Genomic DNA, 21,658 nt, shown 5'->3' with positions numbered 1-21,658 from the left:
GTTTTTTCTCTCCCCTCAGTGCATCTCAGAGTTCATGGCTGAGAACTACTTTGCATATTTTATTTCCTCTGTAAATCTTGCATTCTATTCCCAGCTCAGCCCTATGAAAGCATCAAGACACAACTTGCCCTGCATGGCCAACTACCTCCCCACAAGCCCTAAATGTACGGAGGGTTCATGCATTGCTGGATACAGTCAGTTTCTGCAAGAGGCCACAGCTTGGCATTCTGGAAGATGAAATCGTAGGTCGTGGGTGGAGACAACAGGCCAATTACAGTGCTGGGGGCCTTGGGTGAAGGCTCTGTCCTCAGACCCATATCACAGCACCGTTGGCCCGGGGTAGATGAAGCACTTGATGTGGGTGAAAAATGCCACAGATCAGAAATCTGAGTCACAACACACAGATGGAGTGAAGGGCATGTTAAAAATGAACGTACATTCTACTCAGTAACTAGTTCTTACACTTGGTTTTCTCTGCTGTTTAGTGTAGTTAAAATGGGGAGCTACAAGAGAAAAACGCCAACGGAAAAGTATCGGCCTTTCCATGTGGCAGTGGCCAGAGAGGAGGGGCAGAGCTGTGGGGTGGGGCTGCCTCTGCTGCTTTCACAGGTCATCTCCAGGGAGTGGGACTGCCAGCAGAATGGCTTCTGGGCTAACTTTCCACAGGTATCTTGCCATTTAAAATGTTTTTTAATACAATGAAATCTAAAGGGGGAAGCCAGTGTAACATTTCTGGAAAGCAGTATGCACCGATGATTTTTTAAATGCTCAGTTAAACCAAGTCACTCTACTTCTTGAAATTCAAAGAGGAACGTGGGGGATCCCTGGGAGACTCTCCAGCTGAACAGGCAGGAGGGCCCTTCTTCCCCAGCGCAGGACATGCCGCACGTAGAGGCACACCAGGCTGTGCCCAATATATGAAAACTACTTCAACGTCTTTAACAGTAAAGGAAAAGCTCAATGAACTACAATGAATTCATATGTTGGAAAATCACACAGCTGTTAAAAGATTTCTGCCAATAATGTTAGTGATATGGGGAAATGTTCACCATATAATCACAGGGAGCAGGATTCAAAACTGGTTATTCAGTATGATTCCAGTTGTATAAAAATTATGTAAACACATTTAAAACACACAGAAAAAAGTAGCTGGAAAGAAAGACATACCAAAACTTATCTGTGACTACAAGTGGGTTGGAGACTATGAGTGTTTTTTTGGCTTTTATTGTTTGTTTGTTTTATTTTGGCCACCCGGACTGTGGGATCTCGGCTCCCCACCAGGAACTGAACCCAGGCCTCAGCAGTGAAAGCGCCGAATCCTAACCGCTAGACCACCAGGAAACTTTTTTTTTTTATTCTCCATATTTTCTAAGAATTCTTTATAATGAGTAAGTATCATTTTTAGAATCAGGAAAAAAATTCTTAACTATTTTTTAAATAAGTATCACATGACTTTAAAAATTAAAAGCATAAAAAGGCATCCAGTGAGGTCTCACTCACAGCCCTAACCCTTACCCCCACCACAGATAACCAGTTATCCATGGCTTGTATATCCTTCTTGAGGTTTAAATGCACAGACAAGTGACTCTGGGTGGCCACTCTGTATCTTCCTTCTCTCACTGAGTAGTGCCTGGAGACCTTCCTCTATTAGTATGAAAGGAATTCCTCTTCTTGAAAGTAAACCCCAACTCGAGGGAAAGCTAGTTCTTAGGCAGCAGTGACACACACTTGGAGAATCTGGCCCAGTGCACCCACCACCTGGAGGAGGGTCTCTCAGCCTGGGCCCTGTGGGCATCTGGGACCCGTCATCCTTGCTGGGGGGCCATTTCTACACTGTAGGATGTTGGGCAGCGCCCTTGGCTCCACCCATTCCCTTCCCACCCCCGCCAAGTTGTGACACCAAAACTGTGTCTAGACATGGCCAGATGTCCCCTGGCGGGCAGAACTGTCCCAGCTGGGAAGCCCTGACCTACAACAGCATCTGGCCCACAGTGAGAGCTCAAAGTCTGTTGGTTCAATAAGAGTAGAAAACAAAAAGCAAAACAAAAACAAAAAAAGCCCAAAGAGCCCAGCAACTGCTAAGATGCCCAAGCTTAATTTTTCTGAATATACTTCCAACCATCATGTTTGTGCCCTGTGGCTCCACCCCCTAAAGAGGTTTTAAAAAGCCATCAGGCTCAGAAACACAGAACTGCTGTGCCAAGAACCATCACTCCTCTGCTGCCCTGGCAGTCGCTTGTCACTTTAGGAAGGCGGCCCCTGGCAACCTGCCACTGCACGACACTGACCGTGTGGGCCTCTGTCAGCTCCAGCGATGGTCCCAGTGGGTTGAGTGTCTGGCTCAGGGCAGGAAGAATTCAAAGAAAAGCTTCAACCACAGAACTTGTCATCTCCAAACTCTGAAAGCCTAGGTTCTACTGCTGCCTCTCCATCTTCTACCTGCCTCATGTCCACCCAAGACAGCACCCCAGACTTCTCCCAGCTCCTGGCCATCGTCACCCCCACCTGCTTTACCTCCACTGCCCAACTGCCCTGCCACTGACCCTCTCCACTCTCTGGACCTCCACTCTTGTGAACACAATATCCCACCCCCTGCACTTCTCATTTTCACAACTGAGGACTCCACCAAGGCTCTCAATCCTGTCGCCACCACTGGGCCTCCCCCCTGTAGTGATAGCTGGGCTCCTGCTGGGAAACTGGCCCAGTCCTGTCCCCTCCCACAGACGCTGCCTTCTGGGCCTGTCCTGCACTCTGCAGAGCACGTTACACTGAACAGTTGACCTGCTGCTGCTGCCACAGCCAGGGTGCCTGAGCTGGAGGTGGCACCGTGGCACCAATGGTCCCGGGGCTCTGGGACACAGCAGGAAGCCTCGTGTCACTAATACAGACCTGTCGGCCACAGTACTCCCCACTGAATAGTTAGTTGTTTAGTTGTTCCTGAAGGAACAAGATCAAATCTCGAAGCATAAAAGCAACAACCACCCCAGGAAGTATAAGTAGTAACAAAGTAGCACACAGGTTATCAAAGGAAAGATGCTGGTTAAAAGACAAATGGCTAACTTCTTCCAAAGTAGGCTTGGCTATGTAAAGGCCATGAAAGGCACTCTCTTAACTATTAATTTCACCTGAAAAAAATACCAACTACTTATAGAGAAAAGAGAATTATGGATCAGATGAAAACAGGTTACCTTTTACAGGCCGATTTCTCTGTGAGCAGCTCTGGAGAAACATACTGGGCTGTTCCTACAAACGAGTTGGCCCTGGCTGATGAGAAGAGGGAAAAGGGTAAAGTTCATGCTGAGACACAGAGCATTTTCCACAGTGGACGCTGCACAGTCAGTGTTCATCTCTCGGGAAGCCACCGTCACCTGAGATCAGACTGTATGCTCCCGAGAACGGGACTTGTCAGAGGCCCTCCCATCACACCCCCTTCTTGGACCCGCCCCTTTGAGGGCTGGCTTCAAGGTTGCCTGCTCAGCAACACCAGCCCTGACTGCCAGGGCAGCCCCTCCTGGACCCCTCCCTGCCTTTCGCCAACACACCTGAGTGGCCCTCGCCCAGCATGCTGTCAGCTGGGAGCATCTTGAGGACAGGGGCCTTGTCTGTTCACTGCTGGACCTGTGGTGCCTAAAACAGCCCCGGACACACGCAGAATGTGGAAAGGACTGGATCTCCCGCAAGCTGCACGCAGGGCAGGGATACCCTCTCCTCATAACAAACAGTTCAGGCAGGTTAGGGACTACGAGAGGAATAAGACTCGGGCGTCACGGTCAGAGACCCTCTGCAACAGTCTGCCACCTCTAGTACTGGACTGTGCCAAGTTCAACTGCAGACTTGTGGGGTCTGGCTGCTGGCCCCACCCATCACTGCCACAAGGAGGCATGACACCCACGTCACCCTAGCAGGTCCTCAGGGGCTCATCAGTGGCCAGGCAGCCCTGAAAGAGCAGCACTGTGGGCACAAGCCAGCCTGCCCACACCCCATCCCCCAGCACCACTCCAGAGGTATCCCCCGCAGGGCATCCTCTGGCATCGGGGACAGAACAGCTGCTTTCAGCCTTGCCCACAACCAGAGGACACAGGATTGGGGATTCCTGTGTGAGAGCCGCCCACCATCTGAGGACAAATCACTTCTCTAAGGAGCACATGAAGTGCTGGGTCACCTCCACTGATCGATTCACTGGGGACACCCATGGCACTAGCAGCCAACTGCCTCCCACGACCTTCCACGCCTGCGCTGCATAACCAGACTCGGTAACCCGCTTTGAACGGCTGCCAGCGAGGCTCTGGTCCTGCTCAGACTGCCCTTCCCACTACCAGGTCCCTGCACGGCAACTCGGGGCACATGCAGGACACAACACCACAGCTCAACACCATTGTGCTCCAGACAAACAAGACCCTTTCACCTAGCCTGACCTACAGATCAAGCTGTCCCTTTCCTCAACATCTTTAATAATCTGGGCTAGAAATTACTTGTCTCCGTAGACAAATTTTCCTGAACTAACTTAGAAAGTGTACCGGGTAAAACATTACACCAATATACCTACCACTGAGAGGTCTCTGGCCCTTCAGGATCACTTCTGAAATCAGGCAACACTAAAAACTGTAACAGGCCCCCGGTGAAGGGACCTGCCTGTTGGCCCCACTGTCTCAGCTGTGGACAACTGGGCCCCCGGGACATCTGGCAATGCCTGGAGACATCTCTCGCCGCCACAATGGGGGCGGGAAGGGGCTGCTGTCACCTAGTGGGTAGAAGCCAGGGATACAGCTAAGTATCCTGCAGGGCACCAGACAGCCCCACAGCCAAGAATTCTCCAACCCCAAACGCCCCCAGGGGCTTGGCTATGAAGCCCTGGGTGGCCTCCTTGGGACAGCGCTCTGCCCAGACATTAGCACCTGCCCTCCAAAGACCCGGCTCTAAACACAGCAGGAGCAACTCACTCAGTTCTGGGATGTTCTAGAGGAGGAAGAGCTGGGGAAGGGAGGATGGCTGAAATTGCTTCTTTTTAGTCTTTCCTTCTCAAAGTCAACCACCCTGCTACACAAAGTGCTCCAGTTTGGGGAAAGTACCCTTCTCTTCCTGCACTGACTGAAGGCTCTGTACTGGGCACCTCAACTTAGGCCTGACTCAGAAATAACTTGACAGGGTACAGCCACCTGCAGTAAAACACGACAGACCCATGCTTTGTCTATAGCTGTATTCTTTACAGTGTATGGCTATAAACAACACACCACCAGAATTAAAATGCAAAAGAAACCCAGGGCCCATGGCCACACCAATTCAGCATGCAATGGTCTGCTGTGAGGCAGGCCCACTGGCCATGGTGGCCATCGGCTCTCCATCTGCCATCCCTGGGGTGGGCAGCCAGCAGGGCTCCCCATACGGGAGACTTCCTAACTGCGGGTCCAAGAGCCTCCAAAGGCAGATGCCTAAAAAATACAGACAAGGCCGACATGCTGCACCTTCCCCATGTGTTCCCAGATGCGGTCTCTGTCCTTCTCTGTGCCCTGGAGCCAGCAGGAACCCCCAGTGGGAGACAGGAGAGAGATGGAGATTATTCCTCCTGGCCAACCCCCAGGCCACAGCCCTCTCCCACCACAGAGCCCACCCCCCACCCCCACCCCCACCCCGCCCTCAGGTGCTGGTCCCTCCCACCTGCCCTCCCAGGGCCGAGGGGCTCTCTATCCCGCTGCGGGAGCCCAGCTTCCTTGGGCCCTGCTGTCTGTAACTGGTCCCCTAGGTCAGCTACTCTCCTGTAGAGACTTCTCAGCCACGTTTGCATCCTTCCAGGACCCTGACAGCCGAGAACACTGAAGTGATTCAACAGAGGAAGAAAACAAATCAAGAGCTAAAACCAAGTGAAACCAACCTTACAATGAATCAAAGAAATGTTAATTAATATGGTAGCCTATCAAATCGGCAAAGATAAAAAAGAAGGAAAATGCACAGTATTGGCAAGGATTTGAAGAGGAAAATCTCACAGTGCTACTGGTGGGAACGTGAAATGCTGTGACTTTGGAGGAGCAATTTTCCAAAAAACATCAAAAGCCATACAGGACAGGCTTGCTTTCTGACCCAGCAATTCATTTCTGGCACCTGATCCTCCAGGACGGAGCCAGCACAGATGGCAGGGCCATGACACAATCCTTCGGGGGACAGGCTTCAACTCGATACTTCACCTGTTCAGTGTTTCTGTTCTTCATAATAATTGTGCGTCACTTCCGTGATTTATATTTTTAAATGCTATTATTGAAAAGTTCTAGAAATATATTTTTATATGGAAAGATATGTATTACACATAATTAAATAATTCAGGCTATCACACAGTATGCAGAGGTATTTGTGCTTTTAAATAGCTACATTATGCACAAAACAAAGTGGACAGGAGACACACACACACCACATGGCTGGGCTTTAAAGAGCAAATCGTGACGGCATCAGGACTGTGTGCTGCTGCTGCTGCTTCTGTAAGCTTTCTGGGCCTGCGTCTGCTTGTCCCCCACAACACCTGCTGCTTCCTCTTCCCCAGGAGCCTATGTCCACCTTCTTAAAGGGACTCCCAAGTCCCTGGGGATACAGAGTCACCCCCTTAGAAAGGAGCTCTTTCGCTAGTCTAGAGATGAATGAATCCTCTGGAGTGTGGAAAAGAATAACTGTCCTCAGAATGATGTTCTAAAGACATAAAATAATATCTACAAGACTATACATAATGAAAGTATCAAAATATTAAAGTAATAAATATGCAATATACTAATATGTTTCTTTTTTATTAATGCACCAACAAGATCTGGCAGCAGGTCTATTAATAGAGTAATTCTGAAGTAGCGATGAGCATAAACAATAGATCAAGAATCTGTGACGACTGTGACAGGACATGAAAACATCTGTGATTTCTAATGACACAGATGTTTGTTGCCTAACTTCATAACTGAAGGAGATGCTCGATTTCACTGAAGGGTTAGTGAAAACAAGTAATTTTCTCCTCTCCCACTTCACGAATGGCAGATTTCTATCTGTGACACCAGGGTAAGAGCCCAAGAGAGCATTAGAAAGCCACAGAGATAATCTAGTTACCTACCCCTGTAAACTCAGAGATTAGCCAGAGGTCAAAATTCTCCAGCTACTGGAAAACCAAGGCCCACAAGCCACTGTTGGCTTATGCTGCCTCCTTTAGGCTACTGACCCACTCAACAGGAGGCCAAAGGGTCAGGGTAAAGAAGGGTTTGGGCTGGGTTGTTACCTCCACCGTCAAAGTGGTTCAAATAAACGGGCCAGCACCCTGGGCTGTGGACCACTCTGGCCACCACAGATCTGCAGGTCAGACTGTGAGGTGCCAGTGGGGACGGAGGGACCTGACATGCTCCTGAGGTCAGAACACTCTCTTCAAAGCCAAAAGTGCAGACCGCTATTGTCTTATCCATGAACCCACATATGAAGCACAGCAAACACACTCCACAAAATGTGCTTATTAGCTCTTGGACAGAACACAAGCAAATTGAATCCAACAACACATAAAAAGGAGTGTGCACCATGACCAACTGGGATTTAATCTCAGGAATGCAAGGGTGGTTCAGCACATAAAAACCAATCAATATATTACATCACATCATTAGAATAAAGGACAAAAACCACATGACCATCTTGATCAAGAGATGCAGAAAAACCATCTAACAAAAATTCAACACTCCTTCATGGTAAAGTATAAAACAAACTAGAAACAGAAGGGAACTTCCTCCGGGCTTCCCTGGTGGCGCAGTGGTTAAGAACCCGCCTGCCAATGCAGCAGACACAGGTTCGAGCCCTGGTCCAGGAAGATCCCACATGCCGCGGAGCAACTAAGCCCGTGTGCCACAACTACTGAGCCCACGTGCCACAACTACTGAAGCCCGTGTGCCTAGAGCAACAAGAGAAGCCATCACAATGAGAAGCCCGCGCACCACAACGAAGAGTAGCCCCCGGGGTTTCCCTGGTGGCACAGTGGTTGAGAGTCCGCCTGCCGATTCAGGGGACACGGGTTCATGCCCCAGTCCGGGAAGATCCCACATGCCGCGGAGCAGCTAGGCCCGTGAGCCATGGCCGCTGAGCCTGTGCGTCCGGAGCCTGTGCTCCCTAATGGGAGAGGCCACAACAGTGAGAGGCCCGTGTACCGCAAAAAAAAAAAGAGTAGCCCCTGCTCGCCATAACTAGAGAAAGCCTGCGCGCAGCCACAAAGACCCAACGCAGCCAAAAATAAATAAAATGAATAAATTAAAAAAAAAAAAGAAGGGAACTTCCTCAACCTGATAAAGGCACCTATGAAAAACCCACAACGAACATCATACTCAATGGTGAAAGACAAAGCTTTTCCCCTAAGGTCAGGAACAAGACAAGGATGCCTGCTCTCGCCATTTCTATTCAATGGGGAGGTTCTAGCCAGGGCAATTAGGCAAGAAAATGAAGCAAAACGCATCCAGGCTGGAAAGGAAGAAGTAAACTATCTCTAATCACAGATGACATGATCTGTACGTAAAAAGTCCCAAGGAAGTCACTAAAAAACTATTAAAACTAATAAACAAGTCCATCAGGTTGCAGGACGTAAGATCAGTGTACCAAAAAAAATCAACTATATTTCTATATACTCTCAATGAACAATCTGAAAATTAAGAAAACAATTATATTTACAATAGCCTCAAAAATAAAATGAAATACTTAGGAATAAATTTAACAAAAGAAGTGCAAAGCTGGGACTTCCCTGGTGGCGCAGTGGTTAAGAATCCGCTTGCCAATGCAGGGGACACAGGTTCGATCCGTGGTCCGGGAAGATTCCACATGCCACAGAGCAACTAAGCCTGCGCGCCACAACTACTGAAGCCCACGCACCCTACAGCCCAGGCTCCGCAACAAAAGAAGCCAACCGCAATGAGAAGCCTGCGCACAGCAATGAAGAGTAGCCCCCACTCACTGCAACTAGAGAAAGCCCGTGCACAGCAACGAAGACCCACCACAGCCAAAAATAAAATTAAAAAAAAAAAAGTGCAAAGCTTATAACACGGAAAACTACAAAAAATTTTTGAAAGAAATTACAGAAGATATAAATAAACAGAAAGACATTCCACGTTGAAGGATCAGAAGACAATATTGTTAAGAGAGCAATACTCCCCAAACTGATCTATACATTCAACAAAATCCCTATCCTAATCCCAGATGGCTTTCACTTAGCACAATGTTTTCAAGGTTCATCAATGCTGGAGCCTATATCAGAACTTCATTCCTTTTAAGGCTGAATAATATTCCACTATACAGACAGACCACACTCTGTTTATCCATTCATCAGTTGATGGATACTTGAGTTGTTTCCACTCCTTGGCTATTACAAATAAAGCTGCTATAAACACTAGCGTACAACTTTTTATGTGAACATTTGTTTTTCAGTTCTCTTGGATATATACCTAGAAGCTGAATGGCTGATTATAAGGTAACTATGCTTAACCTTCTGAGGAATTGACAGACTTTTCCAAAGCGGCTGCATCATTTGACAATCCCACCTGCAGAGTACAAGGGCTTTGATTTCTCAACAGCCTTGCTAATACTTCTTATCGGATATCTTTTTGATTAGTCATCCTAGTGGGTGTGGAGTGGTGTCTCAGTGTGGTTTTGATTTGCATTTCCCTAATGATATTGAGCATCTTTTCATGTGTTTATTAGCCATTTGCTTATCTTCTTTAGAAAAATGTCTATTCAGACCCTTTGCCCATTAAAAAAAAATTTTTTTGTTATGAGTTCTTTATATATTCTGGATACAAGCCCCTTATCAGATATATGATTTGAAATTTTTTTTCCTATTCAACCCCATAGGTTGTCTTTTTCACTTTCTTAATGGTATCACAGCACCAAAGTTTTAAAACTTGTTCTGCTGCTTGTACTTCTGGTATTGTATCTAAGAAACCGGACCCTAACCCAAGGTCAAGAACGTTTACTCCCATGATTTCTTCCAAGAGTGTAATAGTTTTAGCTCCTACATTCAGATCTCTGATCTGTCCAAGTTAACTTTTGTGTATGTTGTGAGGTGGGATAATAATGTTTTTGATGAATTGGTCATCATTGGAGGATGACAGTGAACCAATTCATGCTTTCCAAAAGCTGCAAATAAAGGGGAATGAAGCAAGCATTTATCCTGTTTTTCCTCCACAATCAATATCACTAAACAAATAGTGGCTAAGGGGAAGTTTCTCTTTAAAGAAGAATTCCAGGGATTTTTCCCTGGTGGCGCAGTGGTTAAGAATCCACCTGCCAATGCAGGGGACACGGGTTCGAGCCCTGGTCCGGAAGATTCCACATGCCGCAGAGCAACTAAGCCCGTGTGCCACAACTGCTGAGCCTGTGCTCTAGAACCCGCGAGCCACAACTACTGCCTGTGCACCTAGAGCCCGTGCTCCGCAACAAGAGAAGCCACCGCAGTGAGAAGCCCAGCACCACAACAAACAGTGGCCCCCACTCACCGCAGCTAGAGAAAGGCCACGCGCAGCAACAAAGACCCAACGCAGCCAAAATAAAATAAATAAATAAATTTATTTAAAAAAAAAAAAAAAAAAGAATCCGCCTGCCAAGGGAGGGGACACAGGTTCAATCCCTGATCCGGGAAGATCCCGCCTGCCACAGAGCAACTAAGCCCATGCACTACAACTACTGAGCCTGCGCTCTAGAGCCCGCGAGCCACAACTACTGAGCCTGCGCGCCCTACAGCCTGTACTCCGCAACGAGAAGCCCGCGTACCACAACAGAGTAGCCCTCGCTCGCTGCAACTAGAGAAAGCCCGTGTGCAGTAACGAAGACTGAACACAGCCAATAAATAAATAATTTTTTAAAAAATTTTAATTAAAAAAAAAGAAGAATTCCAACTCAAGAATGAAAGAACTGGGCTATGATCACTCTGCATTCTCTAATGAATTGATGGATCTAGGATATCATGGCTATAAAGGGCTGCTGACAGGGAGAGACGAATGGATGCTACATGCTTCCTAATGAAGAACACACCACACACACCAGCCTCTGGTGTGAAAGGACTGAACCTGAATGTGATCAAGCAGCCACATCCAACTCCCAATTTTCAACACATACAGAGGGGAGAGGAGCATGTTACATGACTCCACAGAGATGCAATCAGCAAACTCTGGGAAACTCTATAAGACAAATGACCTGGTTTCTTCAACAGACTGCAAGGGAAAAAACAGATGGAGAAGAAGCTATAGATAACAGAAATTTAAGAGAAAAATTAGCTAAGCTCAATGTGAGAATTTTATTTGAAACCTGATTCAAGTAAGCAACAACCAAAAAATTATGATGTGGAATTATGGCGACTGGAAACTTAACGCGGACTAAATATTTTAAGATATTAAGCTATTACTGCTAATTTTTTAATGTATAAAAATGGCATGGTATTATGGTTATGTTTTTTAAAAATAAGCTTTGTATTTAGTAATAAATACTAAAATATTTACAGGGAAAACAAATCGATGATGGTGGAAATCAGGTCACAAGGATGTTCTGAATTTTTACAAAAAGCAGGTACCCTTGTGTTTTAAAAACAACAACACTCTATGCATCACAGATATGACTAAACGAATACCAATACTGAAAAGACCAGAGTAATCGCTTCTCGATGGCTGGGAGGTATGCTTGGTGGTGGGAGTATAGGGGGGCAGGTGGCCCTGCATGTGCTAGAGTGGCAGCAGGGCAGAGGCTGTGAGAGGGTCTCCAGCCCACAGCACAGCAGGATGGAGGTCAACGCTGGTCAAAGGGTCTGGACAAAGGCGGTCCACAGAGGGCCACTGCACAGGTACAGGTGCAGTGACAGTGATGCTGGCTCTGAGGCTTCCCCGCTGCATCCCCTCTCCAGCAGTCCCCACACCTGGCGCTCCCCCCTCCCTGCACCCCCATATGTGGTGAGTGGAGCCTCCACGCCCAACTGTACCAGAAAGGCCTGCACAACTCAAAACAGGCTTCCAGACACAAACCTCAAGTCTCAACCTCCAGGGCACCCTGAACTCCCCAAGCTTCTTGCAAAGAGGGCCACGGCCAGGCACACGGCCACAGATGAGGGGCTGACTCCATGTTATTAAGCCGCCCTCAGTGTGGAAGCTCTGTGGGACCCCTGTGCAAGGTTAGAAGGTCTAAGTCCTCTGTGCCAGAAAGGCCCATCGACCCATGTGCCCACCCACCCTCACAGCACAGGGGTCACTCCCTGGACCCGACAGGCAGCAGTAAGAGAGGAATGCGGGGCTCCCCCCATCCCAGGAGCCACCCACTGGGACGGAGGTCTGTGAAGACAGACAGCCTGTCTCTCACAAGGCGGAGGGCGAAACATGCTCACTGCACAGCTAAGGAACCTGGGCCTCGCTCCCACCAACACTTCCCTTCTGGAAGCTTTAAGATGTTTTGAGGAAACCATCTCTGTACAAAAGTTTATAAAGCTAATACAAGTGCTCGCTTCGGCAGCACATATACCAAAATTGGAACAATACAGAGAAGATTAGCATGGCCCCTGCGCAATGACACGCAAATTCATGAAGCGTTCCACATATTTTAGCTGATTCACTTTGTTATACAGCAGCAACTAACACAACAATGTAAAGCAATTATACTCCAATAAAGATGTTTAAAAAAAGCTAATGCAGGAATAAACTCTAAGATTCTAAACTATGTCAAACAGAAAATGAGAGTATGTCACTAAAATTATTCATTCACGTAATTATACATGTTTTCTACATTTCCTCTAAGGAAAAAAAAAAAAGCCAACTCAACTGTGTATATATAAGTATCGATAGTTCTGCCTGGTTTACAATGTTAAGGACTTTTTAGCCTCCTGCTTCCAGACAGATTTTAAAACTCAGGTTTATTTCACTATTTCACCAATGCATTTAAGTTCTTACATTTTTTTAATGGCTACATGACAGTAGGACTAGCCTGTGCCAAATATCAGATCTGAAGAAAATCTAAGTGAAGAAAAAAGGACCAAGCAGACTCTGAGGGGGTGACTCCCATGGCTGACTGGCAGGCGGTGGCTGGTCTCAGCGGCAAGTCACACACGAGATGCCCAGCAGCCCAGCAAGAACATTCAGGTTCTTGTTTGGTTCACCTCTGTCATGGACAATGCTTAGGTTACGAGTTATACCATGTCTATCAAAACATAATTAGCGGCCAACAAAATGTTACTATACAATAGGAATGAGTCAAATAGATCAAAGTTTGGGGCATGTCACAGGAGGACTTCCTGGGGCTTGGGAAGTGCACCTCCAGGCAGGAGTCCTGGGTGGGAAGTACAATACAAAGGTAGGCAAGCGTCGCCAGGACTAAGCCTCACTGAGAAATAAGAGCATCTGCCTTGACTGCAAGTTCTGTTTCAAACACAAAAGGGTGGTGCTTTAAGATTCTCAGAAAAGTTCCCGAATTCAAGATGCCATCTTGTGACTCAAAGAGTGTCTGTGCACAGATGAAAGCACTGACAGAATCTTGACAAGAACCCTCCGTTTGAAAACACAGGGCTGGGAAAAGGCCTGGAAAGGAAAGATCACACACCCTGCTGAAGGGAACCCATGGAAGCCCAGCCAGGCCCTTCCAGCAGCACAGAGTCAAGACTGCCCACCATGCCCGGGAGGAGCAAAACCCCAGGTGTTAGCCCCGCAGCTGCTGCGAAACAGGCCTCAGTTCAAGCCCGAGGCAGAGCAGGCCAGCGCAGCTGAACTAGAGGGCTCTTCGGAGAGGCCCAGCTCCTCCCCACCACTGCCCTGCGCTCACAGCTCCCCTTTACCACGCAAGAGCAGCTGCAGCGAACTGGATGCTTCTGTCTGAATCTTTCTTCCACCAACAAACCCTCTACCCTCCCCTAGCATGTCCATCCCCCCAGGGCTCTCCATCAAGGTCCTTCTTTGAGGGGTACCCACAAGCCCGGCAGAGAAGCACATGCCCTGGGTGGAGGTCCCTGCAGGAGCCTCCCAGGTCAGGGTAGCTCTGACAGTCACACCTGTCCGTACACCCAAGTTTCATTTTCAAGGTCACTTATTAACTCACACAGGGGCTTTGAGTTTCCCCCAACCCTCACCATAAAGGGCTTTATCTTCTCTCTACCCCAATACTTGAACACAGTTTTCAGGAGTTAAACTGCCATTTTTTATACCCTCGGAGTTTATGATTTCCATTCAACAAACACCTGAAGGACAGCAAGATGCCCCCACCCCCACCATGGCCGAGATGCCCCTGGGTAGCTAAGATACCCAGGGCTCTCTTCTGACCCAGGTGGACTGCGAGCAACTGTCACAGTACATAATCCGGCTAGGAAATACCCTAGAGGAACAGTGGTTAGAAGGGTCTGCAATGATTAACATGCACTTGACCAGCAGGAAAAAAACAGCCCCCAACTCATTCTGTGATCTTATAGAACCTCACTATAATCGGCGTGCCTGGGCCACCACCCCTGGCAGGTGCGCACAGGAGACAGGCAGACAGTCAGCACTGGGATACAAGGTCAGTCGCGCGCGTGCGTGCGTGCGTGTGTGTGTGTGAGTGCGCGCGCGCGCGCATACCACCCCCCAACCCCAGAGAACCCACAGTGCCAACAGGAAGACCTGGGAGCTGACCTCACACCCCTGCATGGGAGACCAGGAACAAATGTGGCACCCCAGCATCTTCTAGGAAGATGACTAGGGAGGGTGAGCCACAGTGGGCATCTGAGGGCCTATGATAACATGCAGAAAGCGCCTGGTGACCTACTACCACTTGAGGCCAGGAGGACCAACCACAGGCAGCCTGCGAAGCCCCTCCCTGCACCCACCAGACCAGGCACACACCTGCCCAGACCCTCAGCTAAAGTTGCCCAAAGGCAGAGGCTTCCTCTGTGAAAACTCAAGCATCCATTTTATAATAACAAAGGTACTACAGACAACTGTCATTAATGATGAGCATAAGGCAATTCAACCTGTTTCTAAGAAGTTGGTTTTGATTTAAGCACTGAGCAGGGATCTACTAGAAATAAAACACACACCTTGTTTACTCTCTGGGGATAATACTTTTGCTGTTCCAAAATCTGTGATCTGGATGTGCATATCTTCATTTAACAAAATATTTTCTGGTTTCAGGTCCCTGTGAAAGCAGATTTTTTTACGTTTGAGATGAAATATTTAAAACAGTAACATTATTACAAACTCTAAATTTTGCTAAAACCCCAAATGAACTGATTAATACCTATAATCTTTACAGACTAACAACCAAGAATGCAAGTCTAAAGTTAGCACTGAACAAATATCAACTGCATATAATGAGGACAAATTACATCATTTCATAACTGCATCTACCATTTTAATAAACTTTTAATTGAAGTATAATCTATCATGCCTAACCTATAAAGCGCCTTTAAACCTTCTGTGGTATCATTACGCAATAAATGTACACCTTAAATTTGTATATACATATGTCAACTATTTCTCAATAAAACTGGGAGGGAGAAAATGGTTAAATGGTAAATTTTATCTATTTTAGGCTTTTTTCTTTTTTTTTTGTCTGCGCCGCGCAGCTTGGCGGGATCTTAGTTCCAACCAGGGATTGAACCCATGCCCCTTGCAGTGGAAGCTCGGAGTCCTAACCACTGGACCACCAGGGAATTACTGGTAAATTTTACGTTATGGGTATTTTACCACCAAAAAAAAAAAAAAAAACAGTAAGAAAAAGAAAGCTTAAATGAACACTTTCAACTTGACTTTATCGGAAAATCATGGAAAATGATAAGTACACACAGAATCTACAACTGACAAAATAAAAGCACCAGTCAACATGGCTAAGAGAATCGTTAGTCTGGCAAAAAAGACATCTGACCAATTTCATCTGATATTAAAGGTCCACAGTCTCTCAACATCAGAGTAATGTGAACTCTTCTTAATTCTCACAATGAGGCATCCCACCCTCCATAAAAGAGACCAGAGCTGACCCCCCAGGCCTGGGGAGCAAAGCCTGTAGCCCCCCGGCTTGGTACCTGTGAATGATGCCCTTGCCATGCAAGTACTCTAGGGCAGACACCATCTCAGCTGTGTAAAATCGGGTGCATGTCTCATCGAACGAACCAATTTTCCGAATGTATTTAAGTAGTTCTCCATTTTTGGCATAACTAAGGCCAAAATCTAAACATTGGATAGTTAAGGAAGAGAGCAAAAATCTTTCTTTTAAACTGATCTTAACAGCCCAGTAGCAATTTTTTAAATTAATTAAAACTGAAGGTACCTGTGGCCTGAGACAGCTGCCCCTCTTCCAGCCAGACCCAACCGCAACCGCTGGGTCTGCAGGGAATCCCTGGCTCCAGGACAGGGTCCCAGCGTGAGTTTTTCACCAACAACAAAAGCACATGCCTCTCAGGCCAACTGCCCCTTCTGGACCCCCCATCCCCAGAAGACACCTGTGGGCTCAGTGAAGGGAAGCCGCTAGAGATGGCGGTCAGGGCCTGTGGCCCCAACGCCATCAGCACACAGCCTCCAACCTGCACCAACCGCACATGCCGTGCTCAGTCCATTCACGTAAAGATTCCTCAGATGAATGCTCCTTCCCAAGTATAAAGTGACAAGTTTTGTAAGAGAAATGCCATTAATAGATAAACTCAATCTATTTATTGGGCCCCCACTGGGGAGAGACTCGAGGAAAACAGTCATCTTTCCCTCGGACACCACTGCAGTGTGATTTGTTTTACTTCTGTTCTCCCTTTTTCTAAGAGGAGAAACTATAAATGGATCCCATATAACTGCTTCCTCCTGGAAGCACCGAACATCCACACCTCTTGATGGAAATCTACAGGTACTCTGCCACTCCCTGGCAGAGTGGCACCCAAGTCCTCACCCGCCCTGAGCATCAGCTCCGAGGGGGTAAGGGGTGACCTGTGCTCAAGGTGTCCCATCTGGCTTCTGTTTGCCAAGGCACTTGCCATCTCCCACCAAAGAAGATGCCTGAAGCTGCGGCCCAGGAGGGAAGAGACCACCAACCGAAGCTGCTCAAACCTGCCTGTGATCGAGCCCCACATGTGGCCTCCCAAGCCCTTCCAATTAGAACAACGTTTAACAGGAAGCTGAAGCCCAAAACCAACCTTACTTCTAGGGAATGCAAAGGGTCTCGGCCAGGGCCCCTTCCCTCCTCTCCTTGCTTTGATCCCTCCTCGGGGAAGGCTGGTATCCGTGGCCTCCTCACCAGCAGCCTGCAGACTCTGGCCCACCCAACCCCAAGCAGGGGCCCCGCCTGGATCTGGACCTGGACCAGCCGCAGAGCCTCCCCACTCAGGAGCACAGTCTCCCAGAAACCAGCAGCCCACGTGAGAGGCTCGGCCATGGCCACAGGGCCTCTTCTGGCTTCACAGGTTTTGCCCCTTATCTGACCACTCCCTGAGTTCCTGTTTCCGGTGTAAGGGACACTTCTAGTTCTCTGCTCGGCTGTGGCGCTAAGTGACCGACAGGTTTTGAACATGACATGTTGTAGATCATGGCTCCAAGCCCGTGTTCGCTCTGACCACACATGTTCCTCATTGCCCAGAAACACTCTTTCAGACCTCATTGGTCCATTTCACACCCTAGAACATTTCTACCTCCCTCAGCACAGCTAAGGCCCCAGGGCAGTGAGGGGAGGCTGCTCTCTCACAGGGAGCGAGTCAATTCCTGGGACGATGAGCACAGATCAGGCCTGTGGCAGAGCCTGAGAGCCTGCTGAGCCCAATGCCTGCGCTTTGCAGAGGAACCCAGCCCAGAGAGGTTAAGCAACTGACTCAAGGTCACAAAGCCAAGGAGGGACAGGACTGGAGCCCAGCTTCCTGAGGTCTAGTGTGCTGTTCCTGTCCCCAAGCTTCAAGAGACGACACACAAGGACAGGCAGGTGGGAGGTGGAGGAAGAACGCAGGTTAGCAGAGCAACAGTCTCTGAAACCCCTCAGCCTTCATCCCTGCTGGAGGGAAAGGCACCCTGGCTGGCTGGCTGTGGTGCCCAGCCCTGCATTGCACCTAAGGAGGGAGGGAGGGCTTCTCTGAGCTCAGCCCTCTCTGGGGAGCAGGAGTTGAGTCTGGTCAAACTGAACCTCCAGAGGGCAAAGAGGCTGACAGTGCCCAGGAGGTCCCTCACGGATCTATCTGCCTGTTTTCAGGCTGCTGCAGGGGTGTCACCAGCTCTGCCTCACCTGTCCTGAGAGTGTGCTTAGCCCTGTAGTCGCTGGAGGAGCTGCTCCCCTCTCTCCCCAATGTGTAAATTACAGCTAAAAGGAGGATAGTGTGCACACTGGGGCTTTTATTCAGGCAGAGTGCTTCCTTTTCTTTATCTTTCGACACACTGTATATTACAAAGGATTTCCAGTGGAGCAGAAGTCCCCAGGTCTCGCTCCTGTCAGAGGTAAGTGAGCCCCTGCAATCTCCACAGGCTTTCAAATTTGTCTTAAAATGTCAAAAGCAACAGACACCACTGGATAGAGACCTAGAGTCCCCTCCACCTGCATTACTCTGGCCAATCCCGTCTGAAATCAGACAGTGAGCTCACTCATCTAGCCTCTGAGTGCCTGATCCTACTGAACATGACCTTGGGAGAAGATGAAGTCAAGTGTGTGCGACCTGCCGGAGCCTCCCAACCAACACGACTTATTCTCCCCAGGCCCCGTAGGAAGCCCAGGCCTGGGACTCCAGGAATTCTGGCAGCCAGAGAGCCCCACAGGCTCAAAGAGAAGCACCATCACGTGGGTGCCATGGAGCACAAGAAGCAAGAGGTCTAGGTGGCCTCAGAGGTGAGATACAGAACAGATCGGTCACTGATGGCTGCTGCATGAGCAGTGACAGCAGACGGGGACATGGGGCGACGCTGAAGCCAGGTGCAGAGGCAAACACTTTAAAAGACCTAAAACAAACCAACAAGGAACCCCCCTCCCTGCCCCACATGCTCTTGGCTACTAGACCACTTTACTGCTCCCCTTTACGGTGAAACCACTGGGAAAAACCTGCTTTGTTTGCCTTTCCTTGCCTCTCTCTCTTGATTGAGTCCTCAGCCCCACCCCCAGACTGCCACTCTCAACAACACTTTGCATGGGAAGCAATCCACAGGTCAGGCCAGGGCCCAGCTACTTGACCACTTGGCACTATCTGGCAGGGCAGCCAGCACCCTCCACCAGAAACCATCTGGTCCATTGCCCCTGGGACTCTGTTCTCTCCACTCATTGGAACTCTTCCCTGCTGGGCACCCTCCGGCCCACCGACACCCCAGCCCACCCCCCACCAATCTGCACACCAACCTGACTTCTCAGGCTCTGCAGGCAGCCACCCAGTAGCCCACTCAGGCCTCAAGTAGCAAGGATCAACGGATGCATCAATTACAGGACCACTGTGCCCCCAGCTCTGAGGCCCCACCCCCAGGAGCCAGCTTGACTTACAAGAGCCTTCCCTGCAGCAGCAGCCCGAGTGAGAGCAAATGGCTACCCTGCTCCAGACCCTCCTCCTGGACTCTGTGCCACACTTAGAAGAAAATCCAAAATTCTTGCCGGGACTCCGAGGCCCAAGGAGCTGACCCCTGCCCAGCCTTTTTGTACCCCCCACACATACGCACACCTGCCCCTGCTCTGCCCAGGCCTCGGGCTGACGTCGTCTCCTCAGACCACCAAGTTAAAACAGCTGATCCAACTCTCCACCGACCAACTCCTACCTGGCCCTACTACTCTTGTTCCCTCAGTGTCTATCACACAGCCATTAATCACCTGTGTATATCTAACTCCTGCACAGAAATGCAAGCCCCATGAGGGCAGAGCCTTCACCTCATGTACCAGCATGTTCCCATCACCTGGAACTCAACCAGGACTTCTCAATAAACAAAAGGAAACATTCAGCTGACAGTTGAAGGAGCCAGAAAATGGTGTTAAAGGGGAAACAGGATCGAGCAAAGTTTTAACCCAGAAGAATATGTGTGGAGAGAGGAGAGAGGGGAAGGGAAGGGGGTTAAGATCAGGCCCCCACCCCCAGGTGGGATGGGGAAGCCAAGCTTTGCAGGTGGTGGGGTGAGGGGAAGGGGCTCTGGAGACCTAAGGGCAGGAGGAAAAGAACAGATGCACAGACTGAGGTTTACACTTGAACAAACTCTCAACTCCATTTGGCAGTTCGACCTCCCTCGTCGAGAAGAAGCCAAGAGCAGCTGCTGGGATTGAAGACAGAGTCTCTGGGCAAACGGGGGCTGAGGGAGTCCCGGTTTGGAAGAACAACTGCAGGAGAGGGGCTGGGGAGTGAGGAGACCTGGCGGGCCTGGCTCTATGATGAATGGCCCAGAGACAAGCTGACGACACAGATATGGCCCACCTTGACTGCCACGGTGCCCTGTCTCCTTGAACCCTGAGCAAAGAAGAAAGAAAAAAGTGCTTCAGGGATTACAGGAGAAGTCAGGGAACGTGAGATGCCCTGAAATAAAACAAAGAATCAGCAGGGTGTGACGTCCCTGCAGGAGAAGCAGCTGGAGAAGCAGTGTGCACAGCCCTGGAGAGCCAGGCACTGGATGATCAGAGACATCCATAGGGGTGGGAGAGGGGGAGGCTGGAGGGCCCTGGGGAGGGGCTGTCTCTGGGAGGACAAGTCCTGGATACGGGAAGAAAGGGTTGGGCTCCTGTGGGTCACTCCCTAGACTTTCTACCTGGCAGCTGAGCCTGAGAAAGATGTTCCTTCCAACCAAACCCCACAACCCAGGGCCAAAGAGGGCAGAAAGGTGCCCACCTCCCGGGAGCCCCGGATGCCCAAGATCCTTCTTCCTCTCTCTCACTTCCCTGCTTTGAGCACTGGATTCGACACCTGACAGATACTCCAAGGATGCTGATTAAAAAGGAATGAGGGCATGCTTTTAAATAAATGTCTAGCAAGAACAGCATTAAAATAATGATCCTTTAGATATGAAGCTTACCAACAAAAAACCTCAAAAATGACTGTGATGATCTCCCTTGAAGTAATGTTCTACTTCAGTGAATGTCAGCAATCCCAGGGGGTCCCAAAGCAAAGTGATGTGAATTCGTCTGTATTTAGAATAAGCTACCCTTTTCCCTTCCAGGGAAGGGGCTACTTGTGAAAACAAAAACGGGGTCATGGTTCCAAAACGATAAGGGGTCACTGGCGTGATATCAGAAGGCTTTGACTGTTCAAAGGATACAGAGCTTTTCATCATCCTGAAATGTGAAGTAAAGTTTAACAAAGAAGGGGTGATCCAGCCGCGACATCACGTCTCTCTCTCTGGTTACATACGGGACTTTGTTCTCTTTGATAATGTGACGTTTCTCTAGAATTTTAACTTAAGAGAGAAGCAAGTTACTACAATTGGAAATGGTAAGAAAACACTAAAGACACAACTCATAAAGTAACAGATAAAAATTAAAGTTTTTCACAAAACGCACCCACCAGATTTGTGATCTCTAAGACCAACAGTGTCCTGTCCCCTGAAATCAGCACAGAAACCTCCAGGGGCTGGGCAGCCAGGTGGCCGCGTACCCAGAGGTGCGCTGTTCCTGCATCCTAGACACTGGAGCATCCTAGCTCGCTGGAGTTAGTTACTTACTAGCATATTCCCTTGAGGTTGCCAGTTCTCGGGCCAGGACAACCTGGTTTGGGAAGAAAAGGGGGAAAAAGAAGAGAAAAAAACACCCAATGTAACCAGGGCACTGA

The 21,658-nt window shown here is 48.8% G+C and overlaps 1 protein-coding gene across 2 annotated transcripts in view; it reads right to left on the bottom strand.

Annotated features, from left to right (window-relative positions):
• Window positions 1-21,658, bottom strand: part of PDPK1 (3-phosphoinositide dependent protein kinase 1) — a 71,586-nt gene that overhangs the window by 19,440 nt on the left and 30,488 nt on the right. Inside the window, exons 3-7 of one of the 2 annotated variants that reach the window (XM_079944179.1) lie at window positions 21,552-21,594; window positions 21,150-21,287; window positions 16,001-16,145; window positions 15,017-15,114; window positions 3,189-3,264 (exon numbers count right to left, since the gene is read on the bottom strand). In XM_079944179.1, the coding sequence (XP_079800305.1) occupies window positions 3,189-3,264; window positions 15,017-15,114; window positions 16,001-16,145; window positions 21,150-21,287; window positions 21,552-21,594 (500 nt within the window). The other variant, XM_079944180.1, reaches the window with a different exon arrangement.

The sequence above is a fragment of the Stenella coeruleoalba genome, assembly GCF_951394435.1.
Source record: "Stenella coeruleoalba genome assembly, chromosome: 15".
Classification (NCBI taxonomy): domain Eukaryota; kingdom Metazoa; phylum Chordata; class Mammalia; order Artiodactyla; family Delphinidae; genus Stenella; species Stenella coeruleoalba.
The sequence above is the reverse complement of the archived record's forward strand: the minus strand, read 5'-3'. Positions and strand labels throughout refer to the sequence as shown.